The following is a 27,619-nucleotide window of genomic DNA, read 5'->3' on the forward strand; positions in this document are numbered from 1 at the left end:
CCATGCCGCCGCGTGCGACGGGGAAGCGCTGTTCGTTTGGCCGGCGCGGCGTCGTACGAGCTCACGTGCTGGCGCCGTCCGTGTAGGTGCCCGGCCCGCAGGTTGGATGCGCGCACCGTCGCCGTCGTCGGGTGCAGCAGTAGCCCATCGCTCGCTACGGCGGTCCAGTCAGACGCGCCGGTGATCTCCTACGACGCGGTCGATTCCTTATCACTTGGCGTACCGGCCGCTAGATGCACCGGCACCCGCTAGGCCAAAGAAATTACTTGGGTGTTCGTGCGTGCCATCATGCGTGTACCAGCAACCTCACTATATAGTTCGAAGAAGCTGGATGCATGATTCACGAAAGTTAGATGCTCATCATTTCCCCCTCATGCTCACTCCACGACAGCATGTAACCACAGCTGTGTAAAACTTTTTAAGCGGGTCTGCGCCCAGGGCAACTCATACCAGAAATCAATCAAAGACATTTGGTGGATCTCAAGTACGGCGACGAACCCAAACCGAAGTGATCGCAGCTAATCGAGCGATTTATTGAGTGCGCGCACCTGCACCAATATGCCCACCCAGATGGACAGACAAGAGTGGTACGTCGCCAGGTTGGTTCATACAGGAGGCAGCCCCGCACCAGGGGGCTCTATGTACAGAAACAGGCCAAACGATACAGATGTACGTACTTACTTGCCATCATTATTACTCCAGTTTTGTGCTTCTCTTCTAATTCAGGGTAGCCGAGGGAGGCCCAGCCAGCTTCGAGGATCCATCATCATCATCGCCTCTCAAGAGGCTAGTAATGACCGCGTAATCATCCACCCATCCATCCACCGCTGCCTTCTGTAGTCCCTTGAGTGAAGCCAGCGAGCGTGTGCTTGTGGGACTGCTCCAATGGAGGCTGGGATGATTGTGCCGGGACCGGACCTTCAAATTAGCTTTAGCTACTTGCCCGACCCTTTATTGCCGTCATCGTCGTCGTCGTCTTCCAGGTCGCTGAACGACACGTCCTCCTCCCGCCCCAGCGAAGCCCTGTTGCTTGCTGCCGCTACCGCCTCAGGCTCCTCGGCTGAGTCATCCTCAGGCCATTCGTCCACTTCGTCTTCATCGGTGTCGGTGTGAAGTCTGGACTCCACGAGTGGAGCCTTGATTTTATCTTTCACTGACAACAGCTCTTCTTCGATCACTGACTTGTCGATGATTTCCACTTCGGTGGTTGAGACTGGGAACTTCTCAGCCTCGATTTCTGGCGTGATGTCGGAGGTGGGTTCTTCAAAGGAACGGACCTCCGATATGGAGACTTCTTTATCTTGGATGATTGAAGGTTCTATCACCTTCTCTTCAGCTGGGCCAGAGGATTCATTTGCATTCTCTGATGATTCTCCGGTAGTCTCAGATCCTCGCTTATTCTTAGCCTGTAAACTTTGCAGCAGCTCCTCCCTTGCTTCTAGGATCTGTATGGGAAAAGGGGAAATTATAAGGTGGAAATAATTTGGAATAGAAAATAAATGAGACCTTAAGGAGAAAATCACTCTGTTAGTGTGCATTGAAAAATGAAAACACTTGGTCAAGTTTGAATCAACAATTAAGTGAATGCCGCCCTTTCTTGATTCTATGCTGTCACAACTTGAAGTGCATCTTAGCATACCTCCCGGTTGAGATGGATATGTGGCCACACCAGAAAAGATCAGGTCCGGAATGATGATATACGTGATAGAGTTGGGTAGCACTGTTTGAAGAGAAGCTTGTCCAACATCGTCTGAGATGGTGTGGCCATACAACGCAGGCCTCCAGAAGCGCCAGTGCATAGCAGATGGTTAAATCATGCTGATAATGTCAAGAGAGGTTGGGGTAGAACAAACTTGGCATGGGAGAAGTCCGGAAAGAGAGATCTGAAGGACCAGAATATCACCAAAGAACTAGCCATGGACAGGGGTGTGTGGAAGTTAGCTATTCACGTGCCAGAACCATGACTTGGTTTCAAGATCTTATGGGTTTCAACTCTAGCCTAGCCCAATTTGTTTGGGACGGAAAGGCCACTTGAAGCGAAACAATTTAATCAATTTAAGCAAACAGTATTCATCCTATTTGCAGTCTGAAACTGTTAATATAAGTTATGCATTAAGGGTGTGTTTGATTTGGGGCATAGGGTAGAATGTAATGGGTTCATCCTACACATAGCACATATTGTTGTGTTTAGTTTGAAAAGGAACCAGAACACACATTCCTCAAAAGAGAATATACCCCTTAGACACAGTTCCACCCCTCTCGCCTCACCGTCCATGCCCTCTCACCACACCCAATCATATCCCCTTGCCTCTCTCGTCTATGGTGGCAGCGGAGATGGTCAGATGGAAAGAGCAGCGGCGCCTCCAGCGAGAATGCGACTAGTGGCATCGGGATAGCAGCCATGGAAAATCAGCGGCGGCGGCTAGCGGGGAAGAGAGGCAGTGTGGCGGGAGGGGTAGCCGTCGGCTGCTGGGTGGCGGACGATTTGGCCAAGAGCAAGCCGGCAAGGAAGCCGACGCAGACCCACATGCCATGGGGGTGTTCGCCGTGGTTTGCGTGCTGACCGCCCAGGTGCTGTATGCTGCACTGTTCAAGGTGCTTCTGCTTGGCATGGTGTTCTTTTACCTCAGGCACCCAAGGTTCTCTAGGATTGAGCCGAATCGATCTACTCACGCCAACCCTTTTCTTTCTCGCTTGAGAGCTTCATCTTCTTGGCTAGCCTTTTCAGCTAGCTACCTTTTTCGAGAGAGAGAGAGAGAGTGCAGAAATGCAAGCAAGAGAGAATAAATTGCTACTGGTTGTAAACTGCAATCAGCAAGTGCATGTGTGGTAATGTCGAGTCTGAACTCTGAAGTGTTGGTGCATGCGGGAGTCTGAACTCTGAAGTGTGTACCACATGTCAGTTATTTATGGATGCAGCTACTGATGTTGTGTGGTTGTGGTGTGATCCTACTTATTCGGATCGTTTGACATCGCTATTTGCTGCAACAGATGGTTCTATACTGAAATACAATTGAAACTTTTGCTTAGTTCGAATAATTTGTTGATAAAAGAGGTAATCTCACCATTTCTATTGCACATATGAAGAGGTAATCTCACCATTTCTATACAAGAGGCGACCTGAACCAAATTCATTCCATTTCGTCTCCCCGACCAAACACTGGAATGCAACCCTTCCGTTCACCTAATTATCCAAACCAAACACAGGAACGGAACCAAGCCGTTCCAGTGGAATGGTACCATGACATCCTATTCCATTTTGTTCCCAAACTAAACACACCCTAAGGGTCACATTTCTACCACAGATCACCCAGTTCCAGGATCGAAGATTCAGTTACTTACATGTGCGTACTAAATAACTAAATATAGCATATCAAATCATGCATCACCTGTAAAGGGACCAAATAGTTCTCGAGATAATAAATTTCTTGACTATAAACAGCTTGTGGTGCTATAGCCTATAGTTATAGAGTGCAGGCTTTTGAAGGCCGAGCACCAGGTAGGCCGGTATCTGGGCCGTGCAATGAGTTTTGGGATCTGAAATGCGCCAGGCTTTTGACAGGCTGCTGTCGGCCTAGGCATCCAATATACGGTCCGGAATACATCGGCCCAGCGTACATGTTTGGCCCATATCCTGCTCGTGTGCCGCCTCCTGCCGTTATCCTTGACCTCGTGGAATTACCCCAGCCACGGAACAACTCTTCTTCTCCGCTCCCCTGTCTCTCCCAAGGCCGACGGGGCGCCGTCGCTCTCCGGCAAGATGTTTGGGGTCGACTCCGACAGGTATGTATATTATTTCCCCCCTTCATCCTGATGTCCTGACGTGCTTAATCCCCCGGCATACTTTGTGGATTTGGATTTGGTTGACCACGCCGCCTGCTTCCTCTTTCAGATCCAGTCCACCTGCTTCACCACGCCGGAGTCTATGGAAGTCCCTCGGCCTGGAGAGTGCAGGTGACGTGTTTTTCACTAATTCTCCTCTACAGCCTGTTCTTATTTTTTGGTTTTCCTTTTCCTCGTCCGTAGGCTGCCAGTTCTGGACACTGGCCCTCTAGCCGTGATGAGGCCGGTCGAGTAGCAGGCTTCTCTTCGCATCGCCAATGGGGAAATCTGACGTGCCGGGAAACTAGGCGGCGCCAGGCAAAGCATTAGATTCCCCCTGAATTTGACGGGATTCAGGTGTGATCTGAAGCTACCAACGGCTGGACTGGAGGTATCGTTCATTTTTTCCCTCCTTGTTCGATGCATGAAAACGAAAACTTCCCTTGTATACAATGACTGCAGCAGATTGTTTGATCCATGACTAATGTAAATTTCAGTGCTTAGTTAACTGTAGTTGTTTTCTGAAATTTTTGGCCAGTTAATTGAGGTTTGGTGTGCTACCCGTTTCTGTAAAATAGGGTTCACGGTGTTTGCTTCGGATGAATAGTTAGCCGATAACTAAGTCCTAATTGCAACCTGAATCTATGCTTACAACGAAAATATTTTTTGTGACTTCTTTTACGTCAAGGATATGTCAAGTAATGTTTAGTAGGCATCTGTTTCCAATTTTGGAGTGTTCAATAATTTTTTTATATGTCTCGCTATAGCTTTTCTAAAAAATTCAGTACGTACTATCTCTGCTTTTGCTGCTTGGCTACCTTTGTTGAGCAAACCGTTCCTTTTTTCCAGGTTTGGGATGGGGGTAGCAGCAGTGAAGCGTGAGGTTGATCCAAACAGAAAGAGTACTTTGGAAATATCAATTAGGTTATTTATAACCAAGCTGGAAGTTTGTTCATGGCTAATGGTGTTTGGTGTTTTCGTGGCTAATGGTGTTTTTTTTCTATTGTTAGAAAATGCAAATGATTTGGTTCTATTGGAACATAAAAGAGATATGAAGGCAATTTGTTGAACCCGTGTGTGATAATTCGTTGATTGCTCCTACCAATCCTAATTAAGTTCAGACGTGCACCTGATTGTTGTGCAAATGGCACGTGGGACGATCAGAAGATTTGTGTGTTAATGTCGATGCATTAAATGTACAAATCATTTTCATTAACATGGTAATAGTTTTACAGCTACTGTATTGCAAGGCCGGCTTTGTTTAACCACTAGTTTATGCAACATTCAGAAAAATCTCAATTAGGCTGTTAAGGCTGTCAGATTGCCAGTGATTAGACAAATTTCAGTGATGCTGGCTCGAGTTCATCCATGTCGTGGAATGAGCATGGACCTGACTCGGTCATTGTTGCTATGCGCAACTTGGCATTTGCCCCTAATCCTGTTAATTAGTTTACAGTCTCAAAATCAACATCATCTTGGTGAGCGGCTGTTTAGGCGGCCTAATGATTTGGTTATTTATGTGTCTGCTGGACACAGTTAATCCACGTGTGCGATAACTGAGCTGGTGGTCGGCCGTGCCTGCGGGGATTCCTTCGACTGTGCCCCTTGGAGATGTACTATGCTCAGTATGGAGAGGATGTGGAGTCGAATGACCGAGAACAACTACTCAAATGCCTAGATTCTGTACCTCTGTGCTAGCTGGCCTGCCCTCAATACACGCGATGGTGCAGCGATACGAGGGAGCAGGAACCAGAAATACCGGGAGGGCACACATCCCTAGCGCATGTGAATGGCCAGGATACCGGCCTACCTGATGCTCGGCCTCCATTCGCATTTTCCGATAGTTATAGCCTTATATAGGCATATAGCCTGGAGTTGCTAAATGTCCCATTAATTCTGTAAGAAGCACTCCATTCATTACAACATACATAGCACAAAAGCCATAATAAACTAAAAAACAATGTGCCAAAAACAAGATAAATACTGTGAGTAATGCAGGAAACTACCTGTGGTGTTGAAAGAAGTTCGGCATCTTGTTTGTTCAGTTTTGAGTGCAGAAGCACAAAATATATCTTCCAGAAACATGCTTCACTCATATCAGTTGAGCAAATCTGAACCTTTAAATCTGATAAGCTTGGCACAAGGTGTTCCATGGATAGTGCATGCACATACTGAGCATTCGACAGTTCAAAATCTAAAGATCAAGAGAAACTGTGTAAGAGATTTAAGGTAATCAGTGAGGTCTACTACACATAACATGATTCTATTTGAGAGAGGCAAGCATGAGTTATATGATGCAACTAGAGGCCAACAAAGCATCACGAAACCATTTCAGGACTAAAAGGCGTAGAGAGGGTATGCATACATTGGGTGAACTATTTATTCCAGACTAAATGTTAGCTCAATATCACGTCAAGCTGAAATGGAGATACCTACTACCTATGTATCCTAAAGTGATGCATTCTGCAGCAATAGGGAAACACTGCTTGAAATCAATTCTGTGATATTTACATGATTTCCTGTGCATAGCTACATAATGCGCAACCTCTAAAAAGATATGAAGCATTCATGACTGCTGTGGAAAGCTATACAGTCGACGGAGCGTGGCATTACGTATTTACATTCATATCAAACAAGCTATGGTGCTTAAGACATTAACCTGATTTGGTTTATCAAGTCAATAGCATGACAACGGAAAAATCATGAATATAAGAAAATGCATTGCTAGATGGACAGAATCACATCAGCAAGATTCCAAAAGTATAGCTGATACCAAGCAGGTGTACAAGCAAAGTAGAAAAATATAGGCTAGCATCAATGAACTGATAAGCGATAACCGATGTAGGTAGCTTCCAAAGGAAGTGCAATGGCATTCCAGACTGCGGCGTGGCGGCTTCAACCTATTCAACAAACTACATAGAACTAAACCAGTCGAGAAAGGAGTTTGTGGACTAGAAGATGCGCATATATCAACTAATTCAGGATGAGCATGCTTGAGATCTTTGCAGGAAAGTTCTAACACTACCTCCAGCATCTACTTTCTTCATTAATCAACACCCATTTCATCCCAGTGCACCAAATTAAGTTACGCATTATCTGAATCGGCGCTGAATCTTACCGTCTGCATAACGCTCGCTGACGAATAGTGGGAAATCGAGCCACGTCTCAGGCCGCGTCGAGATGTGCTTCACGAAGACCAGCACCTCCTCGGTCCCGCCGGCGACGGGCTCCCCTTCGTCCGGCTCCTCCTCCCCGAACGGCAGGAGCGAGGACGCGATCTTGGAGATCTCCGCCACGGCCAGGTTGCTCTGCAGCATGGAGATGCCGCTCCTCACCCTGCCCCCGATCTCCGCCAGATCGCTCCGGATCCCCGCGACCCCGTCCCCGTCCACGTCCACATCGCCCCCCTCCTCGTTCGCCTCCGCGGGCGCGGCGCCCGGGGACTGCGACTCCGGCGGGGGCGGCGGTGGGGCGAGGAAGGACGCCACGCCCCAGAGGCGGCGGGTGAGGGTCTCGGTGAGCTCGGAGATGTCGTCCTTGACGCCGCGGCTCGGGGTGATGGGCTGCTCGGGCTCCTCGTCCTCGAGATCGCGCGGCGAGGACCCCTCCGCGGCCGGCCTGCCGGCGGAGGAGGCCTCGGATTCGGAGGCGTCGGAGTCGGGGTCGGGCTCGCCGGAGAGCGTGGCCGCGATGGAGCGCGTGAGCCACGACATGCTGTGGTGCGGTGCGCGCGTGGGAAGAGGGTGGGGGAAGGAGGATCGATGCTGAGCTCTGGGAGTGGGTAGATTCTGGAGTTGTAGATCACTGTGTGTTTGGGGCCGTCCGATCAGCAAACGACGGGGAAGATCACGTTTGTGTATTCAGTGGTAGATTCTGGCATCAACAACCCTGGCGAGGCTCCGTCTGAAGCTTGGAATTTTCGAATGATTTAACATTGAGTATCATTTCTTTTTTGCGGGTGAATATTGAATATCATAACTTGTCATACTATTTGGTAGTAGTGTCATTATTTATGCATTCTTCCATGGAACATAATAAGATTCCAAGTCTGATGCATTCCAGTATTGAGTTTTACTACAGGTTCGGAAACTTAATCAAGTGAGACGTGAAAGCAATGTTTGATGATTTTTCATAAGAACAATACGAATCTTGTCAGACTTAACTATGAGAGTATTACCCTTATCCCTAAGACTAAAGATGTCAAACAAATTCAGAAATTTAGGCACATTTGTTTGCTAAATGTTAGATTTAAAATCATCATTAATATTCTTATGAATAAACTTGGTGAGTTTGTACAATCTTTGATTTATCATGTTTAAATTGTCTTTATTAAAACCCACAAAAAACTGTCTTTACTAAAGATAGATATATCATGGAGGGTGTGTTGATTTTACATGAGGCTTTGAATACAATGCATACTAAAAAAACAGAGTGATATGCTTTTGAAAGTTGACTTTGAAAATCCCCGCAAAATAGGTGGACCTTGAAAAGGCATATGACAAAATTAAATGGCCCTTTGTCCATACTCCCTCAGTCCTGCAATACATGACATATAATTTGAATGCAAATGTCCCGTAAATAGATGGCGGTGGCAGACCAAAACGCTAGCTTTGTCCCTTGACTTGGTCTGCAGGTTTTCTTTTCTCATGCCATGTATCGAGGGACAACGGGAGTAAAATGTTGTCTCTCAAAGCATTTCATGATAAATGGAATGATAAGATTATGAAAACAATGGGGGGTGGCATGTGGGCTTAAAGGTTAATGATGTGGCGAGGCCTTATTTCAAAACGTTTAAAGGTTTGGGACAGGGCGATTCCTTTGCTCCTTTATTGTGTTGACCTGGTGGTTGATGCTCTTGCCATATTATAACTAATTCTAAGAAATTGGGCTATCAGAAAGGGGTTATGGAGGAATTTTGTGAAGATGGTGTTAACATGCTGCAATATGCAGATGATACCATCTTCCTCCTTGATGATTTCTCAACATTTGAAAATTATTTTCTATACATTTGAACAAATGTATAGGCTTAAGATTAACTTCCACAATAGTGAGACCTTCCTCTTTGGGACGGCCATTGATAAACGGGGTGACTATAGGAAAATTTTACTTGTCAATTGGGGACTTTACCCATGATGTAGTTGCGAATTCCTTTGAATAAGGTGAGGATTAGAAACAAAGACCGGAAACCTATAAATGATAAATTTGAAAATAGATGTGCTTGTTGGCAAGGGAGAATCACTACTAGGGAAAACCCTAGTAGTAGCGCTTGTTTTATAGCTAGTAGTACCAGCGCTGCCACTAAGGCACTACAGCTAACTAGTAGCAGTAGCGCTGGAAAGGGAGTGCTACTGCTATACCTAGTTAGCAGTAGCGCTTTCCTTTGGACAGCGCTACTGCTACTAAGTAGCAGTAGCGCTTGTTCTAAAAAGCGCTGCTGCTAACTTTTCCTGTATTTTTAAAAATACAGCTTATTTTCGTTGTGTGGTTTTATATACAGTACTTTCATCATATGATTTTATGACCATGATTACTTATTATATATAACAGTGGGTGAAATGAACGTGGAGTAGATTCAAGTGGAGGCAACATGTGGCGCATGTCGAAAGTACTACTCTAATCCAAACTTGATCTAGTTTGGATTAGTAGTACTTTCGATGTGCACCACATGTTGGCTCCACTTTAATCTAATGCATGTTCATTTCACTTACCGATATATATAATAACTCATCATGCTCATATAACAACTTAGCATCATGCATCATCGATCATAATGATAAATAACTCATCATTGGTATAATAATAACAAGTCATACTCATCATCATCGATCATACAACTTCTACTCGATACCACATCATCATCATAGTCATCTAACCAATCCTACTTAGTTGTTCTTAACACATGATCATGAGTATTATTAACTAGGACCTACTACCTTCTCTTAGGTAAAATAGCATAAAACAAGATAGGCCCTGACTCGCCATTATGGAGAATGGAGATTATCCTGTCTCCAATTCTTGCCTTTCGCACAATGTTGCTTCCAAGTACCTCCTTACGATTGTCCATACATTTTTCCATTCCTTGATTTTTCATGTCTTCACTTGTTTTAGAAATCCGATATGGACAGGTGAGATTCTTAGGATGACCCGGCCGTATGTTCAAAACGTCAAGGCGACCATTCTGATACATCAGATGAGGCACACAATCTTTCGGGATTTTCTGTTGAGAAACATAGTAATAACTTCGTAGTTACCAATGTAGTTAAGTTTTAAAAGAATTTATGCAAAAGATGCAAGGATGTCGTAATAGTAAAAAATCTTACCATGGCATCTCCATGGATGTTACCGTAGTTCAACACGTGCACTAGTGGCACGTATTGACCATAATGTGGATGAGTTTTATAATAGATATTGTAATTCTCAAGATCAGTACAAAATGCGACCAGATGATTTTTCTCCTGATAAGTTAACTCAGAGCCATCGGTGTAATAGGTTCTGTCTACCATGTTCCGCACATTGTTTGAAGAATGAAAATAAGCTGTCAACTATTTTGAAATGAACAATATAAATTAGTTAATAACTATGTTTGAGAAACTCACATAGCGCTAGAATTGGAAGCGTATCAACAAGGACCCAAATGTCCATATTGCCTTGGTCGATGTCAGGATCACCAAGATCCATGGTGACAAGCATACCCTCATAAAAACCATACATCTTGCAAAGTGCTTCCCAATTTTTGCAACCAAAATGGGTTACGCTCTCAGCATTATACAGATTTACTTCAAAATCCATACCATGATGGGTCCTTAGGTGAATTTTTTTGTTTTAAAATTTTCATGGTCTTCAAAATCCATCCTCTCCAAGACATAGCGTCTTGCATGGCATGGGATAAGCTACTCGAATTGTAAAAGATGAAAATTACACGTTGAAATAGTTAAAGTCATGCTTAATTAAAAAAACACTTGTCGTCGTTGCGTACCGTTTCAACATCGAAGGTCTCATGGAGCTTAATGCTGAAGCGCCGATCTTCGTCCAAGTGAGGCCTGTCGCACAGACCTCGGTCGTCGTTGCACCAGCTGCACTCCGCCGGGAGACTTTCGTCGTCCGATGACGACATTTCCTATGTTCATAATTCAAAGATTAAACTTGTACAATTCAATATATGTACTACAGAAATTAAATTAGATCGTCATTATTCATCACGGGTTGACTATCGGTCTGTCGAGTCTTTTTGTTGAAAACTCTCAGCTCGCGTGGTGTATACATTCGACCGTAGGTGATGGTCGCTCCTCCTTTCGTTCCCGAGTGCATTACACCAAAATTTCTAGCACACGGGAACGAAGGAGAAGCGACCCCCATGACAACAGTCGGGATTTTTCGTCCTCACATATGTGGTGGAGACTCTCACTCACTGATTCCTCTCTGACATTTGCGACCGTCGGTGATGGTCGTTACTCCTCCTTCCCCTAGTGCATAAAAAAGGTCTAGCACCCGGAGAAGAAGGAGAAACGACCCCCACGACAACAGTCGGGCTTCTTTGTCCTCTCTCATATATGGTGGATACACTCCCTCACTGATTTTTCGACCTTCGGTGATGGAGCCTCGATAGACTTAAAGTCAACCCAAAATGTCGTTTAATTATTTTTCTAGAAAATCCAGGCCACTCGGTATTTTCTACATATTCTAGCACAAGTCATGCCAGAATTCACGAAAAAATCCGGCATGACCTTTGCTAAAAAAGGACATATCGAGAGCTTGAAATTTGCCAGAACGGAAATTAATCAACACTCCGGCAAAACATAGGCCACTATAGGAGGTGTAACCTGCAAACATGGCCGGCCACTTGGGCAAGCACATATCCTATTTGAGGAACACAACATATACATGTTTATATCTACATCATATGAGCATTCAAACTTGATGGAGTAGTTTTCCAATTTGAGCATTCAATAAGCAAAACCAAATCGTAAAATAAATTAGTATTCAAATTAGCATTCATTCAATAAGCAAAACTAAATCATCTCTTTCGTCCGTACATCGTTGAATATTATCACTAATAGATCTCGAATAGTATCATACATATAACATCACTAATACAGCTAAAACCGTAGTGAACGACGGGTATCGGCGCGGGCGATGGACACCCAAAGAGAAGGAACCATCACAGGATCATAACTCCAGTGAGATCCCTGAAGAACCTCCCAGGTATTGGAGAACCTGCCCTCCAACGCAACCATGTAGCGACAGACGTGCTCGTCCTCCTCGCTGACACGATGACGTACCACCTCCGCGGGGTCCTCAAGCCTCCGCACCGTCACTGGCCCACGCGACCGCCACCAAAGAAGGTTCGGGTCAACGACGGGCTGGCTCCTCACCAAGCTGCGCCCCCCGGGAGGTAGCACCTCCCACTACCAGCCCGGCGGAGCCCAGTCCCGGACATGGCTCCTCACCAAGCCTAGGCCTCCTCCGCCGAGTCGACGACGAGGATGGGGATAGGCATCGTCGACGTCGATGCGGGAATAATTGCTTTAACTAAAAAAATAACAACAAATGTGACACCTAAAACACCTAACTTCTATTGACTAGACCTAATTAAAAACCTACATTTTGAACATGATTCAATCATAACTAGGGTTCATACTACATTATTCTAATATTAAACACCTAAAATACCTAAATTAAATTAACAACATGCGGTGGCTGCTCTCACCTCGATCGAGGTCGGAGGGGGTCGGTGACGGGGACGACAGCGGGGATGATGCAGGGGCTCCTTGATTTATGCAAAAACAAAATATAAACAAAAACATTATTATCGTCATCTTAGGACTTAGTGAAACTCCATAAGCTACATTAAATTATTCTATTCGAATTTACTTATAATTTCCTATTCTATTCAAATTTACTTAATCAAATTTTCTAAAAATTTCCTATTCTATTCAAAAGACCTACATTTACTTATTTTTTTCAATTTCATATTTTATTCTATTCAAATTTACTTATTCAAATTTCTAAAAAATTCCTATTCTATTCAAAAGACCTACATTTACTTATTCTTTTCAAATTACTTATTCAATTTTTCTAAAAACAAAATATACTAAAACCTACATTTAATAAAAACAAAAACCTACATTTAACAAAAACTAAAACCTATTTACAGAAAGGGGGAGGAGGAGGTGTGGGAGGAGGCCAGGAGGAGGGGAAGGAGGAGGAGGGAGCAGGAGGGGGAGGAGGAGAGAGGAGGGAGGAGGAGGAGGAGGGGCCGCCGGAGAGGGAGGAGGAGGAGGGGGCCGCCGGCGCCGGAGAGGGAGGAATCGACCTTGGGGTGGAGGAGGAGGACGGCGACGGCGGCGAGGGCGACTGAGGCGACAGAGAGTGTGAGGGGGAGAGTGAGAGGACATGCGGGCCGGTTAATTTGGATAAGGGACCTTAGTGGTAGCGCTTGTCCGTAAAAAGCGCTACTGTTAAAATCTGTAGCAGTAGCGCTTTCTGAAAAAAGCGCTACTGCTAAAATCAATAGCAGTAGTGCTCTCTGTATAAACGCGCCACTGCTAACGCTAAGCATGTAAATTTTTTCAAAAATACATTGGTCATCAATGATCTTTTTGTGCAGAATCTAAATTGTCAATAGGAATCTTCTCCGGTTTAAGAACCGGCGAAAAGTCCTATTGCGGCCACAGATCCTCCACATAGAGTTCAATGAAGACCAAGTGGTTGTGATGGTTTGAGAAGCACCATATTTAATGTGGTAAAAATTCTGTTCGCGGAGCGAGGTGGGACTAAACTTTGGTCTTATTAGGAGGGGACTGCATATATCAGTAGCGCTGGTAAGGGAAAAAGCGTTGTTGCTAAGATCAATAATAGTAGCACTTTTTTCCCATGAGCGCTACTAGTATCCCTAGCATACCTGGAACAGTCTGTCAGTTTTAGTAGTAGCGCGTTTTCCATTTCTAGCGCTACTGCTATGCTCATAGTAGCAGCGCTTGTAGTGCAACAGCGCTACTACTTAGTAGCAGCAGCGTTTACTATTTTCCAGCGCTACTACTATGCTACTGTGTATAAGCATTTTCCTAGTAGTGAATGCTTAATATTGTTGGTAGACATCCTTTAGTTCAGACCATTCTTAGCAGCTTTCCAACTTTTATGATGTCTTTTTACCCTTTCCATATGATGCTGGGAAAAAACCCGACTTTTTTAGAGCCAGAATTACCTCAAAGGGAGATAAGGATAAGAAAAATACCACCTGGTCGGATGGGTTGAGATTTGTCAACCCAAGAAACATGGAGGTGTAGGGGTTGTTAATTTGGATCTCATGAACAAAGCTTTGTCGGAATGGCTTTGGAAGCTGGAGACCGAGGAGGGACTATGTCAATCCATTTTACTTAGCAAATGGAACATATAAAACACGCTACGCTACCGCCATCCTGGTTCAACTGCGTCGCGCGTGCGTTCTGGTTCGCATGATTTCACTGCAACAGGATTTTTTACATTGCCGTCAAAGCCTTAGCGGTTGGTTATTCGTGACTCTTTTCTTTTGTTTTATTGCATGACAGGTGGACCTCAAATGTCCCCGGGCCCAGCATTCTTGTGTGTCCTGTGTGCATTCTGGGTGAGAGAAAGGGGAGACGTGGGGATGGATCATGCTGGGTGGTGAAAACCTAGCAGCCAATCCCTCCATTCCTCGAGCCCCGCCCCTCTCCCCTGCACCTCGAATGCGTCGCCTCCTTCCCTCCCTCTCCCCTGCTCTCCACTGCGCCTCCTCCTCCTCCCCTTCGCTTCTTTCTACAGCGGCGACGGCCTGCAGGCAAAGGGGACGGCGGCGGCCCTCGATTTGATCTGCATGAGAAAGAGAAGAAGACATGGAGAGACATAACGGAGGGGAGGAGGGAGAAAGAGAGAGGAAAGAGGAGATGGAGGTGCCGCGGCGGATGGGAGAGGGTCACCGGAAGGAGCGCCGCTGGCTCATCGTCATTGTGCTGGAGGAGAGATGCCTCTGTACATCCCTCACGCCAGCAGGTTCCTCCTTCTTCCGTCCTGCTGCTCCCCTCTGGCGGCGCCGCCCTTCCCTTCCTCCATCTCCGCCCCTCCAGCAAGCCCCTCCTCTTCCCTGCCTCGCCGGCTTCATTCTCTGCCGCTCTCTTCATTGGCTGTCACTCCAGGTCATGGAGGAGGATCTGCCACTGGATCCGCGCACTTGAGGGTGAGGAGGATGGAGGTGAAGGAAGCAGCAGCAAGGATGGTGGCAGGTGATGGGTCAGGGGCCACCAAAGGAGGGGGGAGGGGGCGACGTCGCGCTTCTCGCCACCTCCACGTCCTCGTCGCCCAGTAGTCCGTTGCTACTTGTCTTGCAACTCCAGCGACAACAGTTCGTCTCCGTGATCCTTCTGCTCCTCTCGCTTCTCTCCTTCCATACTAAATAGCTCACCAAATTAGTCTGAACATAGCAAGGTAAAAAAAGGCGATACATTCTCATTTTTCTTTACTTTATTTTTTTCTTGTTCATACCTGCATAAAAAATGGTGGCAGTGATGATTGATTTAAGTATCATGTTTGCTTGTATGGAAATGGGGGATTTACTTCCGAAGATGTGGGTAGTGGTGGTCTTCTCTTCACTCTCGTGTTTCATAAATTTTCCCCTTGGACACCCACATATCTGAAATATGTGTCTTACCAATTTGATGCTGGTTCACCTGCAAGTTCAGTGAGTAGCGAACATGTATAATGACTACTGTTGATCTTTGTATTGGGAGACAATGCTTTCCAGCTTGATGAGATATGGTCATTCTTAAAAGGTAGATCTATTACATATTGATTGAAAATGGTGTAGGTGTACTCTTCTATGACCACCTGATGTGATGTTTATTTTATTTTATTTTTCATTGCAAAGTTATTGTATATAGGATAAGGAAGAACTTTTGGAGACTAATGTTTATATTACTTCCCATTGTGTTGTTTTTGTTTGAGGCTACTACATGCAGATATAGTGAACTCACTGGTTTTTCTTGAACTCAGAATTGTAAACAAATAGACTAAAATATGCTTGCATTGATAACTGTTGATGCGTTTCCAACGAATCTATAATTTTTTATTGTTCCATGCTATTATATTATCTATCTTGGATGTTTTATATGCATTTATATGCTATTTTATATGATTTTTGGGACTAACCTATTAACCTAGAGCCCAGTGCCAGTTTCTGTTTTCCTTGTTTTTGAGTTTCGCATAAAAGGAATATCGGAGTCCAAACGAGCTGAAAATTTACGGTGATTTTTTATGGACCAGAAGAAGCCCCCGAAGCAAAAGGGTTGGGCCAAAAGAGTCCCGAGCCAACCACAAGGTTGGAGGGCGCGCCCTACCCCCTCCCCCGGGCGCGTCCTCCGTCCTTGTCGTTGACTCGTGGACCCCCTGACTTGTTCTCGACGCCAAAAATTCCTATAAATATATAAACCCCCAGAAATAAACCTAGATCGGGAGTTTCGCCGCCGTAAGCCTGCGTAGCCACGAAAAACCAACCGGGACCCTGTTCCGGCACCCTGTCAGAGGGGGGGGGGTGAATCATCACCGGTGGCCATCTTCATCATCCCGGCGCTCTCCATGACGAGGCAAGAGTAGTTCACCCTCGGGGCTGAGGGTATGTACCAGTAGCTATGTGTTTGATCTCTCTCTTTCTCTCTCTCGTGTTCTTGATTTGGTACGGTCTTGATGTACCGCGAGCTTTGTTACTATAGTCGGATCATATGGTGTTTCTCCTCCTCTATCTCCTTGTGATGAATCGAGTATTTTCCTTTGAGGTTTTGTTATGTCAGATTGAATCTTTGGATGTGAGAGCACTTGATGTATGTCTTGCGATGGGATATCCGTGGTGACAATGGGATGTTCTGTTGATCCACTTGATGTATGTTTTGGTTATCAACTTGCGGATTCCCGTCGTGACATTGAGGCAATCTATGCATAAGGGTTGGTACGCGTTTTCATATTCCTTTCTCCGATAGAAATCTTGGGATACTCTTGAAGTTCCTTGTGTTGGATTGAATATTATGAATCTGAGATTGTGTGATGCATATCATATAATTGACCCATGGATACTTGTGGTGACATTGGAGTATCTAGGGGACATTAGGGTTGATTGATGTGTGATATGGTGTTATTTTACTACGAACTCTATGGCTATTTGTGACACTTATAGAAATAGCCCAATGGATTGATCGGAAAGAATAACTTTGAGGTGGTTTCGTACCCTACAAGCAATTTCATCTTATGTTCTCCGTGATAGGAACTTTGGAGTGACTTTTGTCGCACGTTGAGGGATTTCCATATGATCTAATTATGTTATCATTTTTGAGAGAACTTGCACTAGTGAAAGTATGAATCCTAGGCCTTGTTTCCTAGCATTGCAATACCGTTTTTGTTCACTTTTGTTACTTGCTACCTTGCTGTTTTTATAATTTTAGATTACAAAAACCTATATCTACTATCCATATTGCACTTGTATCACCATCTCTTCGCCGAGCTAGTGCACCTATACAATTTACCAGTGTATTGGGTGTGTTGGGGACACAAGAGACTCTTTGTTATTTGGTTGCTTGAGAGAGACCACCTTCATCCTACGCCTCCCACGGATTGATAAACCTTAGGTCATCCACTTGAGGGAAATTTTCTACTGTACTACAAAACTCTGCACTTGGAGGCCCAACAATGTCTACAAGAAGAAGGTTGCGTAGTAGACATCAACTGTGTTTACTGTTGGATTTCTATTGCACAAAAGGAAGAAATGTGTTGTCAGATAAAATCATGGCTTAGCCCGGCGGTGACCATGTTAGTCTGCTTAGTGTTCCTACTATCTACACTCCATGGAATACCAGCCCATTTTTAAACCGGTCCAAAAGTAACGACAACATTGTAGGCACCGCAAATAATATCTTTGCATATTGCTCGACTCGTTTCTTTGAATTTTCTGACCATTGTGTGTCACTGCACTTAATTTGCACACCTACTTCAAATCTTTATTATCTTATTCCTTTTATCTCCTTTTTTATTAGATGAATTTAGGTCTGATAGGCTTCTCTTTTCATATGTTTGCATTTAGTTAACTTGTCATATAAAAATGTTGGAATTAGTTATAGAACTGCAGTCCGAAAGATGAAGGATAGCATGCTATCCAAGTTTTCTTGTCGAAGGGGATCATTGCTCATGACTCCACTGTAGCATAATTAATAATTACTCACCCTATATCTGCATGTAGTAGCCTCAAACATCAACTTTCTTCTTATGTTTTTTCTCTAGCATGTTGCTCGCTGGTTTTGATATTGATCTAGGTAGAAGTTCTTTAGTTTAGGGCAGGGTCCAACTCTCAGTTACATACATGGACCTTCTGGATGGCTGTCATGGTCGTTTGGATCCGCTTTTATGTAGGGAGACTGTATTCCGATCCTAAAAAGAATAAAATTGAAGTAAAAAGGTATTCTTTGGCTTATTGGGTTTCTCTTTCTATGTCTCTAGGGACGGATCATAAGGCATTTCTTTTGCTTTTGGTGTTGTGAATGCAGCAACCTACGCACAAAATGAGGGTATTAGATAACAATGCACTTTTAGATGGTACACTGGTGCTGATGAATCAATCTTTTTTGTTATCTGCTTTATGCTTCTGAAAGTGTGTGCTAGCTTATCTATTATATTCAGAGAATACTATATCACACATGTAGTGCATATTGGATATTTTCACTTGATTTGTATAATTAAAGTGCTTCTATATTTTCTTAATCATTCCTATTTTTTGTCAATCTTCTGCTTCAGTTTTTGTGTCAGTGCAAATATATCTGTGTAAATTCTCATATGGTGTTTCAGTTGTTTACAATATGACCCCTCCCAGAGCAAACAAAATAGCAACACCGGAGACGTTTATTAATTGAAACAGACATATTGTATGAAGAAATCATCGATACTTCAACTTATCAAGGGAGAAGAAAGCGAATTGGGGATAGAGGTTTTGGGCCTCAAATGCTATGCCTCCGGCAGAAGGAATGATTCATGTAGGCCTCTCTTTCTGTTTTGACTCCCATAACTTTTAAGTTGGGCAAATATCACAGAATGGCGGTTGGCAGCTAACATCCAAACTTCTTAGTTACATCTGCTATCAAGAACTATCTATGCTTGACATGGTGTTTGTGGTGCCTGTAGCTGCTACGGCGCCCGCGGGTATTCTTCCCCGGCCCCCTCGCTCCTTCCCCTCTGTATGAATCCTCTACTTCTTTTCTTTTAACTCATGATCTGCTCTGCTTGTTTTGGCTCCTGTTAATTGATGCATTATTCTCTTCGTTTTCATGTGCCCTGATGCCTATGTTGAGTGGCAGTGACAAAATCCATGTTTTTAGCTGAGGCATGTTGGCAGCTGCAGCAGCCTGACAATTAGTCCTCATTCAAGGTAATTTACTTACCCCCCTTATGTATCATGATCGGGTAAATATGGTGGTTGCTTATAGCTTCATGTATGGGATTCTATTTTTGGCGAGAGCATGATAGTACCATATCAACTGGGGATAGTGAAAACAGAACTGTACCTGAAATGGCGAGAGCTGGCCTTTGATTTTTTTTCATAGTTACTCTGTTTTTCATAGCTAATAATGATGGGTACATCCTACAATCACTGAACTATTCCATGTCTTCAAAGTATGTGTGTCTACAATCCTACAACATGGTGTGATGCTGACATGCAGTAATTGCAACCCCCCCCCCCCAGACAGTATTTCTCTGCAATATTTGGTTCATTTGGTATTCATAAATTTATTAATGTCTAGTAAGAAGCAAGATGAATGCACTTTGTGTTTTCTTGGGTGACCTCAGTTTCCTAATAATATCTTCACAACATCCAGATTGTCGTAAGTTAACTTGTATAAAAAGGCTATAAACATTTTGGGAGAATGGAATTAGTGAATAAGAAGTTATATGATCGATTTGTCTACTCCTATTTCTATGCTACATTTGTTGTTCACGCGCTGTAACCAGTGGTACTTTTCGGCATTGTTTCGAAAAGATTGTGTGCTGCACGAACCATGAAATACCAATGTGTTCATAGTGCAGCATGAGAGGAGTAAGTTTGCTGCCTTTGCATGCCTCTTTACTTTTGTTACTTTTGAAACTCAACATGAAGATTTCCAGAGGCTTTTTATGGATTTGACAGTGGTCAGTGCCAGATTAGATATAACCTCAGGATCTTTGTTCTTAAGTGATGCTTCTTGTCAAGCGCAAGATTTTATTCTTCTCTAAACAACCTAATTTAGAGACATTTTGAGGTGTTTGCCCAGGTATGGTCGTTAATATTCAGTGATAGGTGAACCATATATTTCTTTCATCTAAATTCCTTCTTTGTTATCTAGAAACTAAAAGGTCCTGTATACATATATTGTCATGTCGTGAAAGTGTGATATCTTTACCCCTGTTTTGGAATGAGTTGTCAAATCATTTAAAATTCTGCATTATTCTACTGTTCAGCCAAACCTTTGATCACTAATGGATGACGCTTGATCTTGCTTTTGTCTACTATGTTATTCTTGGTTCCAAGTACAAATCCTTACTTTCAGTTTAGTTCCAAGTAGTATGATAGATATATGGACGAGTTGGTGAAAACTGAAAACCAAAAACTACTGTATGGGTTAATTAATTGTCACCAAATTACCTATGACTTTTGAAACATCACTTTTTTTTGCTTTCAGAATAAAATAGACTTCCTTAATTACAAATTTGAAAGTTAGACATAGAGCTATGTGTCAATGTACTGGTTTCGCAAGCAGTATTGTCATATTCACTTGTTCTTTGGAAATAAAAAACTATTAGTTGGTTTTAGGTTTGAATGTCAGGCAAAAATCGAATGGGGAAAGGGAGCTCGCAGTCCAGATTCTAATTATTATTTGGTGATGTGATTCTTATTTCTCCTCTTCTAATATTCTTTATAAGGTATTACTGAAGATATATGGTTTGCCCTAAACAAGCATATAGATTAGAATACACAGGGGAATTAGGTCCCTGTTTTATGTTATTTTTTCTGCTTGCTATTGTTTATGATCTGGTAATAGTTTTCCTTGGTGGTGCTTAATAGTCCCTAGTTTTTCTGAATCGGGATAACATATACAAAGGTTGTGTAGGTAATGGCCACAACAGATTTTTATTGCATGATCTTATTGATGTACACCTCACACATATGTACTGTCTACTTGCTCATGTGTTGGTTAGGAGTCATGCGTAGGTTTATCAGAGAAGAAACTTCCAGAGAAGAATTTCAGTCATTTATAGGGTAGGCATGAGACAAATATTGATTTTAATGACAGCTGCTACCTCTTGAGCACTGCGTTGGTTTTCCCTTGAAGAGGAAAGGGTGATGCAGCAAAGTAGCGTAAGTATTTCCCTCAGTTTTTGAGAACCAAGGCATCAATCCAGTAGGAGGCTACGCGCGAGTCCCTCGTACCTACACAAAACAAATAAATCCTCACAACCAACGCGATAAGGGGTTGTCAATCCCTACACGGTCACTTACTAGAGTGAGATCTGATAGATATGATAGGATAATATTTTTGGTATTTTTATGATAAAGATTCAAAGTAAAATAAAAGCAAAGTAAAAAGCAACAGAAATAACTAAGTGTTGGAAGATTAATATGATGAAGATAGACCCGGGGGCCATAGGTTTCACTAGTGGCTTCTCTCAAGAGCATAAGTATTTTACGGTGGGTGAACAAATTACTGTTGAGCAGTTGACAGAATTGAGCATAGTTATGAGAATATCTAGGTATGATCATGTATATAGGCATCACGTCCAAGACAAGTAGACCGACTCCTGCCTGCCTGCATCTACTACTATTACTCCACACATCGACCGCTATCCAGCATGCATCTAGAGTATTAAGTTCATAAGAATAGAGTAACGCCTTAAGCAAGATGACATGATGTAGAGGGATAAATTCATGCAATATGATAAAAACCCCATCTTGTTATCCTCGATGGCAACAATACTATATGTGGCTTGCTGCCCCTACTGTCACTGGGAAAGGACACCGCAAGATTGAACCCAAAGCTAAGCACTTCTCCCATTGCAAGAAAGATCAATCTAGTAGGCCAAACCAAACTGATAATTCGAAGAGACTTGCAAAGATAACCAATCATACATAAAAGAATTCAGAAGATTCAAATATTGTTCATAGATAAACTTGATCATAAACCCACAATTCATCGGTCTCAACAAACACACCGCAAAAGAAGATTACATCGAATTGATCTCCACGAGAGAGGGGGAGAACATTGTATTGAGATCCAAAAAGAGAGAGAAAGCCATCTAGCTACTAACTATGGACCCGAAGGTCTGAGGTAAACTACCCACACTTCATCGGAGAGGCTATGGTGTTGATGTAGAAGCCCTCCGTGATGGATGCCCCCTCCGGCGGAGCTCCGGAACAGGCCCCAAGAGGGGATCTCGTGGGTACATAAGGTTGCGGCGGTGGAATTAGGTTTTTGGCTCCGTATCTGATCGTTTGGGGGTACGTAGGTATATATAGGAGGAAGAAGTACGTCGGTGGAGCAACAGGGGGCCCACGAGGGTGGAGGGCGCGCCCTAGGGGGGTAGGCGCGCCTCCTACCTCGTGGCTTCCCTGTTGGTTGCTTGACGTAGGGTCCAAGTCTCCTGGATCATGTTCGTTCCGAAAATCACGTTCCCGAAGGTTTCATTCCGTTTGGACTCCGTTTGATATTCTTTTTCTGCGAAACTCTGAAATAGGTAAAAAACAGCAATTCTGGGCTGGGCCTCCGGTTAATAGGTTAGTCCCAAAAAAATATAAAAGTGAATAATAAAGCCAAATAATGCCCAAAACAGAAGATAATATAGCATGGAGCAATAAAAAATTATAGATACGTTGGAGACGTATCAAGCATCCCCAAGCTTAATTCCTGCTCGTCCTCGAGTAGGTAAATGATAAAAACAGAATTTTTGATGCGGAGTGCTACTTGGCATAATTTCAATGTAATTCTTCTTAATTGTGGTATGAATATTCAGATCTGAAAGATTCAAGATAAAAGTTCATATTGACATAAAAATAATAATACTTCAAGCATACTAACTAAGCAATTATGTCCCCTCAAAATAACATGGCCAAAGAAAGTTCATCCCTACAAAATCATATAGTTTAGTCATGCTCCATCTTCGTCACACAAAAAAGCTCTCATCATGCACAACCCCGATGACAAGCCAAGCAATTGTTTTCATACTTTAGTAATCTCAAACTTATAAACCCTCACGCAATACATGAGCACGAGCCATGGACATAGCACTATGGGTGGAATAGAATATGATGATGGGGGTTATGTGGAGAAGACAAAAAAGGAGAAATTCTCACATCAACGAGGCTAATCAATGAGCTATGGAGATGCCCATCGATTGATGTTAATGCAAGGAGTAGGGATTGCCATGCAACGGATGCACTAGAGCTATAAATATATGAAAGCTGAACAAAAGAAACTAAGTGGGTGTGCATCCAACTTGCTTGCTCACGAAGACCTAGGGCACTTGAGGAGGCCCATTGTTGGAATATACAAGCCAAGTTCTATAATGAAAAATTCCCACTAGTATATGAAAGTGACAAAACAAGAGACTCTCTATCATGAAGATTATGGTGCTACTTTGAAGCACAAGTGTGGTAAAAGGATAGTAACATTGTGCTTTCTCTCTTTTTCTCTCATTTTTTTGGGCCTTCTCTTTTTTATGGCCTTTCTCTCTTTTATTTTTATTTTTTTTATTCCCCACTTGGGACAATGCTCTAGAAAATGATGATCATCACACTTCTATTTATTTGCAACTCAATGATTACAACTCGATACTAGAACAAAGTATGACTCTATATGAATGCCTCCGGCGGTGTACCGGGATATGCAATGAACCAAGAGTGCCATGTATGAAAGAATTATGAACGGTGGCTTTGCCACGAATACTATGTCAACTACATGATCATGCAAAGCAATATGACAATGGTGAACGTGTCATGATAAACTGGATGGTGGAAAGTTGCATGGCAATATATCTCGGAATGGCTATGGAAAGGCCATAATAGGTAGGTATGGTGGCTGTTTTGAGGAAGATATAAGGAGGTTTATGTGTGAAAGAGCGTGTCATATCATGGGGTTTGGATGCACCAGCGAAGTTTGCACCAACTCTTAATGTGAGAAAGGGCAATGCACGGTACCGAAGAGGCTAGCAATGATGGAAAGGTGAGAGTGCATATAATCCATGGACTCAACATTAGTCATAAAGAACTCACATACTTATTGCAAAAATCTACAAGTCATCAAAAACCAAGCACTACGCACATGATCCTAGGGGGATAGATTGGTAGGAAAAGACCATCGCTCGTCCCCGACCGCCACTCATAAAGAAGACAATCAAAGAACACCTCATGTTTCAAATTTGTTACATAACGTTTACCATACGTGCATGCTACGGGACTTGCAAACTTCAACACAAGTATTTCCCAAATTCACAACTACTCAACTAGCACGACTTTAATATCACTACCTCCATGTCTCAAAACAATTATCAAGCATCAAACTTCTCTTAGTATTCAAAACACTCATAAGAAAGTTTTTACTAATCTTGAATACCTAGCATATTAGGATTAATTAAGCAAATTACCATGCTATTTAAGACTCTCAAAATAATCTAAGTGAAGCATGAGAGATCAATAGTTTCTATAAAACAAATCCACCACCGTGCTCTAAAAGATATAAGTGAAGTACCAGAGCAAAAACTATATAACTCAAAAGATATAAGTGAAGCACATAGAGTATTCTAATAATTTCCGAATCATGTGTGTCTCTCTCAAAAGGTGTGTACAGCAAGGATGATTGTGGTAAACTAAAAAGCAAAGACTCAAATCATACAAGACGCTCCAAGCAAAACACATATCATGTGGTGAATAAAAATATAGCTCCAAGTAAAGTTACCGATGGAAGTAGACGAAAGAGGGGATGCCTTCCGGGGCATCCCCAAGCTTTGGCTTTTTGGTGTCCTTAGATTATCTTGGGGGTGCCATGGGCATCCCCAAGCTTAGGCTCTTGCCACTCCTTGTTCCATAATCCATCAAATCTTTCACCCAGAACTTGAAAACTTCACAACACAAAACTTAGCAGAAAATCTCGTGAGCTCCGTTAGCGAAAGAAAACAAAAGACCACTTCAAGGTACTGTAATGAACTCATTCTTTATTTAAGTGTTAAACCTACTTTATTCCAACTTCTCTATGGTTTATAAACTATTTTACTAGCCATAGATTCATCAAAATAAGCAAACAACACACGAAAAACAGAATCTGTCAAAAACAGAACAGTCTGTAGTAATCTGTAACTAACGCAAACTTCTGGAACTCCAAAAAATCAGCCAAAATAGGACGACCTAGAAAATTTGTTTATTGATCCGCAGCAATTGGAATCAATATTTATCACATTCTGGTGATTTTTAACAATTGTTTTCGTGAACAGAAAGTTTCTGGAAATTACAGCAAGATCAAATAAGTATCATCCAAGAAGATCCTATAGGTTTAACTTGGCACAAACACTAATTAAAACATAAAAACACATCTAACCAGAGGCTAGAACAAATATTTATTCCTAAACAGAAGCAAAAAGCAAAAAACTAAAAATAAAATTGGGTTGCCTCCCAACAAGCGCTATCGTTTAACGCCCCTAGCTAGGCATAAAAGCAAGGATAGATCTAGGTATTGCCATCTTTAGTTGGCAATCCATAAGTGGATCTCATAATAGATTCATATGGTAGTTTTATTTTCTTCCTAGGGAAGTGTTCCATGCCTTTCTTTAATGGAAATTGGAATCTAATATTCCCTTCCTTCATATCAATAATTGCACCAATCGTTCTAAGGGAAGGTCTACCAAGAATAATAGGACATGAAGGATTGCAATCTATATCAAGAATAATAAAATCTACGGGCACATAGTTCCTATTTGCAACAATAAGAACATCATTAATTCTTCCCATAGGTTTCTTAATAGTGGAATCCGCAAGGTGCAAGTTTAAAGAGCAATCATCAAAATCATGGAAACCTAGCAAATCACACAAAGTTTTTGGAATCGTGGAAACACTAGCACCCAAATCACACAAAGCATAGCATTAATGATCTTTAATCTTAATTTTAATAGTGGGTTCCCACTCATCATAAAGTTTTCTAGGGATAGAAACTTTCAACTCAAGTTTTTCTTCATAAGATTGCATCAAAGCATCAACAATATGTTTGGTAAAAGCTTTATTTTGACTATAAGCATGAGGAGAATTTTGCACAGATTGCAACAAGGAAATACAATCTATCAAAGAGCAATTATCATAATTAAATTCCTTGAAGTCCAAAATAGTGGGTTTATTAATATCTAGGGTTTTGTTCTCTTCAATCCCACTTTTATCAATTTTAGCATCAAGATCTAAAAACTCCGAATTTTTGGAACGCCTTCTAGGTAAAGGTGGATCATATTCAGTCCCATAATTATCAAGATTCATATTGCAAAACAAGGATTTAATAGGGGACACATCAATAACTTTTAGATCTTCATCTTTATTTTCATAGAAATTTGAAGAACACGCTTTTATAAAGCAATCTTTCTTAGCACGCATCCTAGCGGTTCTTTCTTTGCACTCATCAATGGAAATTCTCATGGCTTTGAGAGACTCATTGATATCATGCTTAGGAGGAATAGATCTCAGTTTCAAGGAATCAACATCAAGAGAAATTCTATCAACGTTCCTAGCCAATTCATCAACTTTAAGCAATTTTTCTTCAAGCAAGGCATTGAAATTCTTTTGCGAATTCATAAATTCCTTAACACTAGTCTCAAATTCAGAGGGCATCTTATTAAAATTTCCATAAGAGTTGTTGTAGGAATTACCATAATTATTAGAAGAATTACTAGGATAAGGCCTAGGATTAAAGTTTCCTCTATACGCATTGTTACCAAAATTATTCCTACCAACAAAATTCACATCCATAGATTCATTATTATTCTCAATCAAAGTAGACAAAGGCATATCATTGGGATCAGAAGAAACACTCTTAGTAGCAAATAATTTCATAAGTTCATCCATCTTTCCACTCAAAACATTAATTTCTTCTATCGCATGCACTTTTTTATTAGTAGAACTTTCAGTGTGCCATTGAGAATAATTAACCATAATATTATCTAGGAGTTTAGTAGCTTCTCCTAAAGTGATTTCTATAAAAGTGCCTCCCGCGGCCGAATCTAAAAGATTTCTAGAAGCAAAATTCAATCTGGCATAATTTTTTTGTATAATCATCCACAAATTCAAACCATGCGTGGGGCAATTACGTATCATTGATTTCATCCTCTCCCAAGCTTGTGCAACATGTTCATGATCAAGCTGCTTAAAATTCATAATATCGTTTCTAAGAGAGATGATCTTAGCGGGAGGAAAATACTTAGAGATAAAAGCATCTTTGCACTTATTCCAAGAAGCAATACTATTTTTAGGCAAAGACGAAAACCAAGCTTTAGCACGATATCTAAGCGAAAAAGGAAATATCTTCAATTTAACAATATCATTATCAACATCTTTCTTCTTTTTCATATCACACAAATCAACGAAGCTATTTAGATGAGTAGCCGCATCTTCACTAGGAAGGCCGGCGAATTGATCTTTCATGACAAGATTCAACAAAGCAGCATTGATTTCCCTAGGGGGGTAGGCACGCCCCCTGCCTCATGGCTTCCCTGTTGGTTGCTTGACGTAGGGTCCAAGTCTCCTGGATCATGT

At 42.4% G+C, this 27,619-nt stretch overlaps 1 protein-coding gene and 1 long non-coding RNA gene across 2 annotated transcripts; one reads left to right on the plus strand and one right to left on the minus strand.

Moving 5' to 3' along the window:
* Window positions 1-509: 509 nt before the first annotated feature.
* On the minus strand, window positions 510-7,723 carry LOC109750774 (uncharacterized). The gene is made up of 3 exons (XM_020309727.4): window positions 6,941-7,723; window positions 5,829-6,016; window positions 510-1,445 (listed from the first exon to the last, which is right to left on the minus strand). Exons 1-3 carry the CDS (start codon window positions 7,533-7,535, stop codon window positions 936-938), a joined length of 1,293 nt encoding a protein of 430 aa, XP_020165316.1. The 5' UTR covers window positions 7,536-7,723; the 3' UTR covers window positions 510-935.
* On the plus strand, window positions 1,458-5,065 carry LOC109750775 (uncharacterized). Its single transcript, XR_002229985.4, has 4 exons — window positions 1,458-3,783; window positions 3,893-3,954; window positions 4,027-4,213; window positions 4,672-5,065. It is a non-coding gene; the product is annotated as an uncharacterized lncRNA (long non-coding RNA).
* Window positions 7,724-27,619: the final 19,896 nt, after the last annotated feature.

Source organism: Aegilops tauschii, chromosome 1 (assembly GCF_002575655.3).
Source record: "Aegilops tauschii subsp. strangulata cultivar AL8/78 chromosome 1, Aet v6.0, whole genome shotgun sequence".
NCBI classification, from domain to species: domain Eukaryota; kingdom Viridiplantae; phylum Streptophyta; class Magnoliopsida; order Poales; family Poaceae; genus Aegilops; species Aegilops tauschii.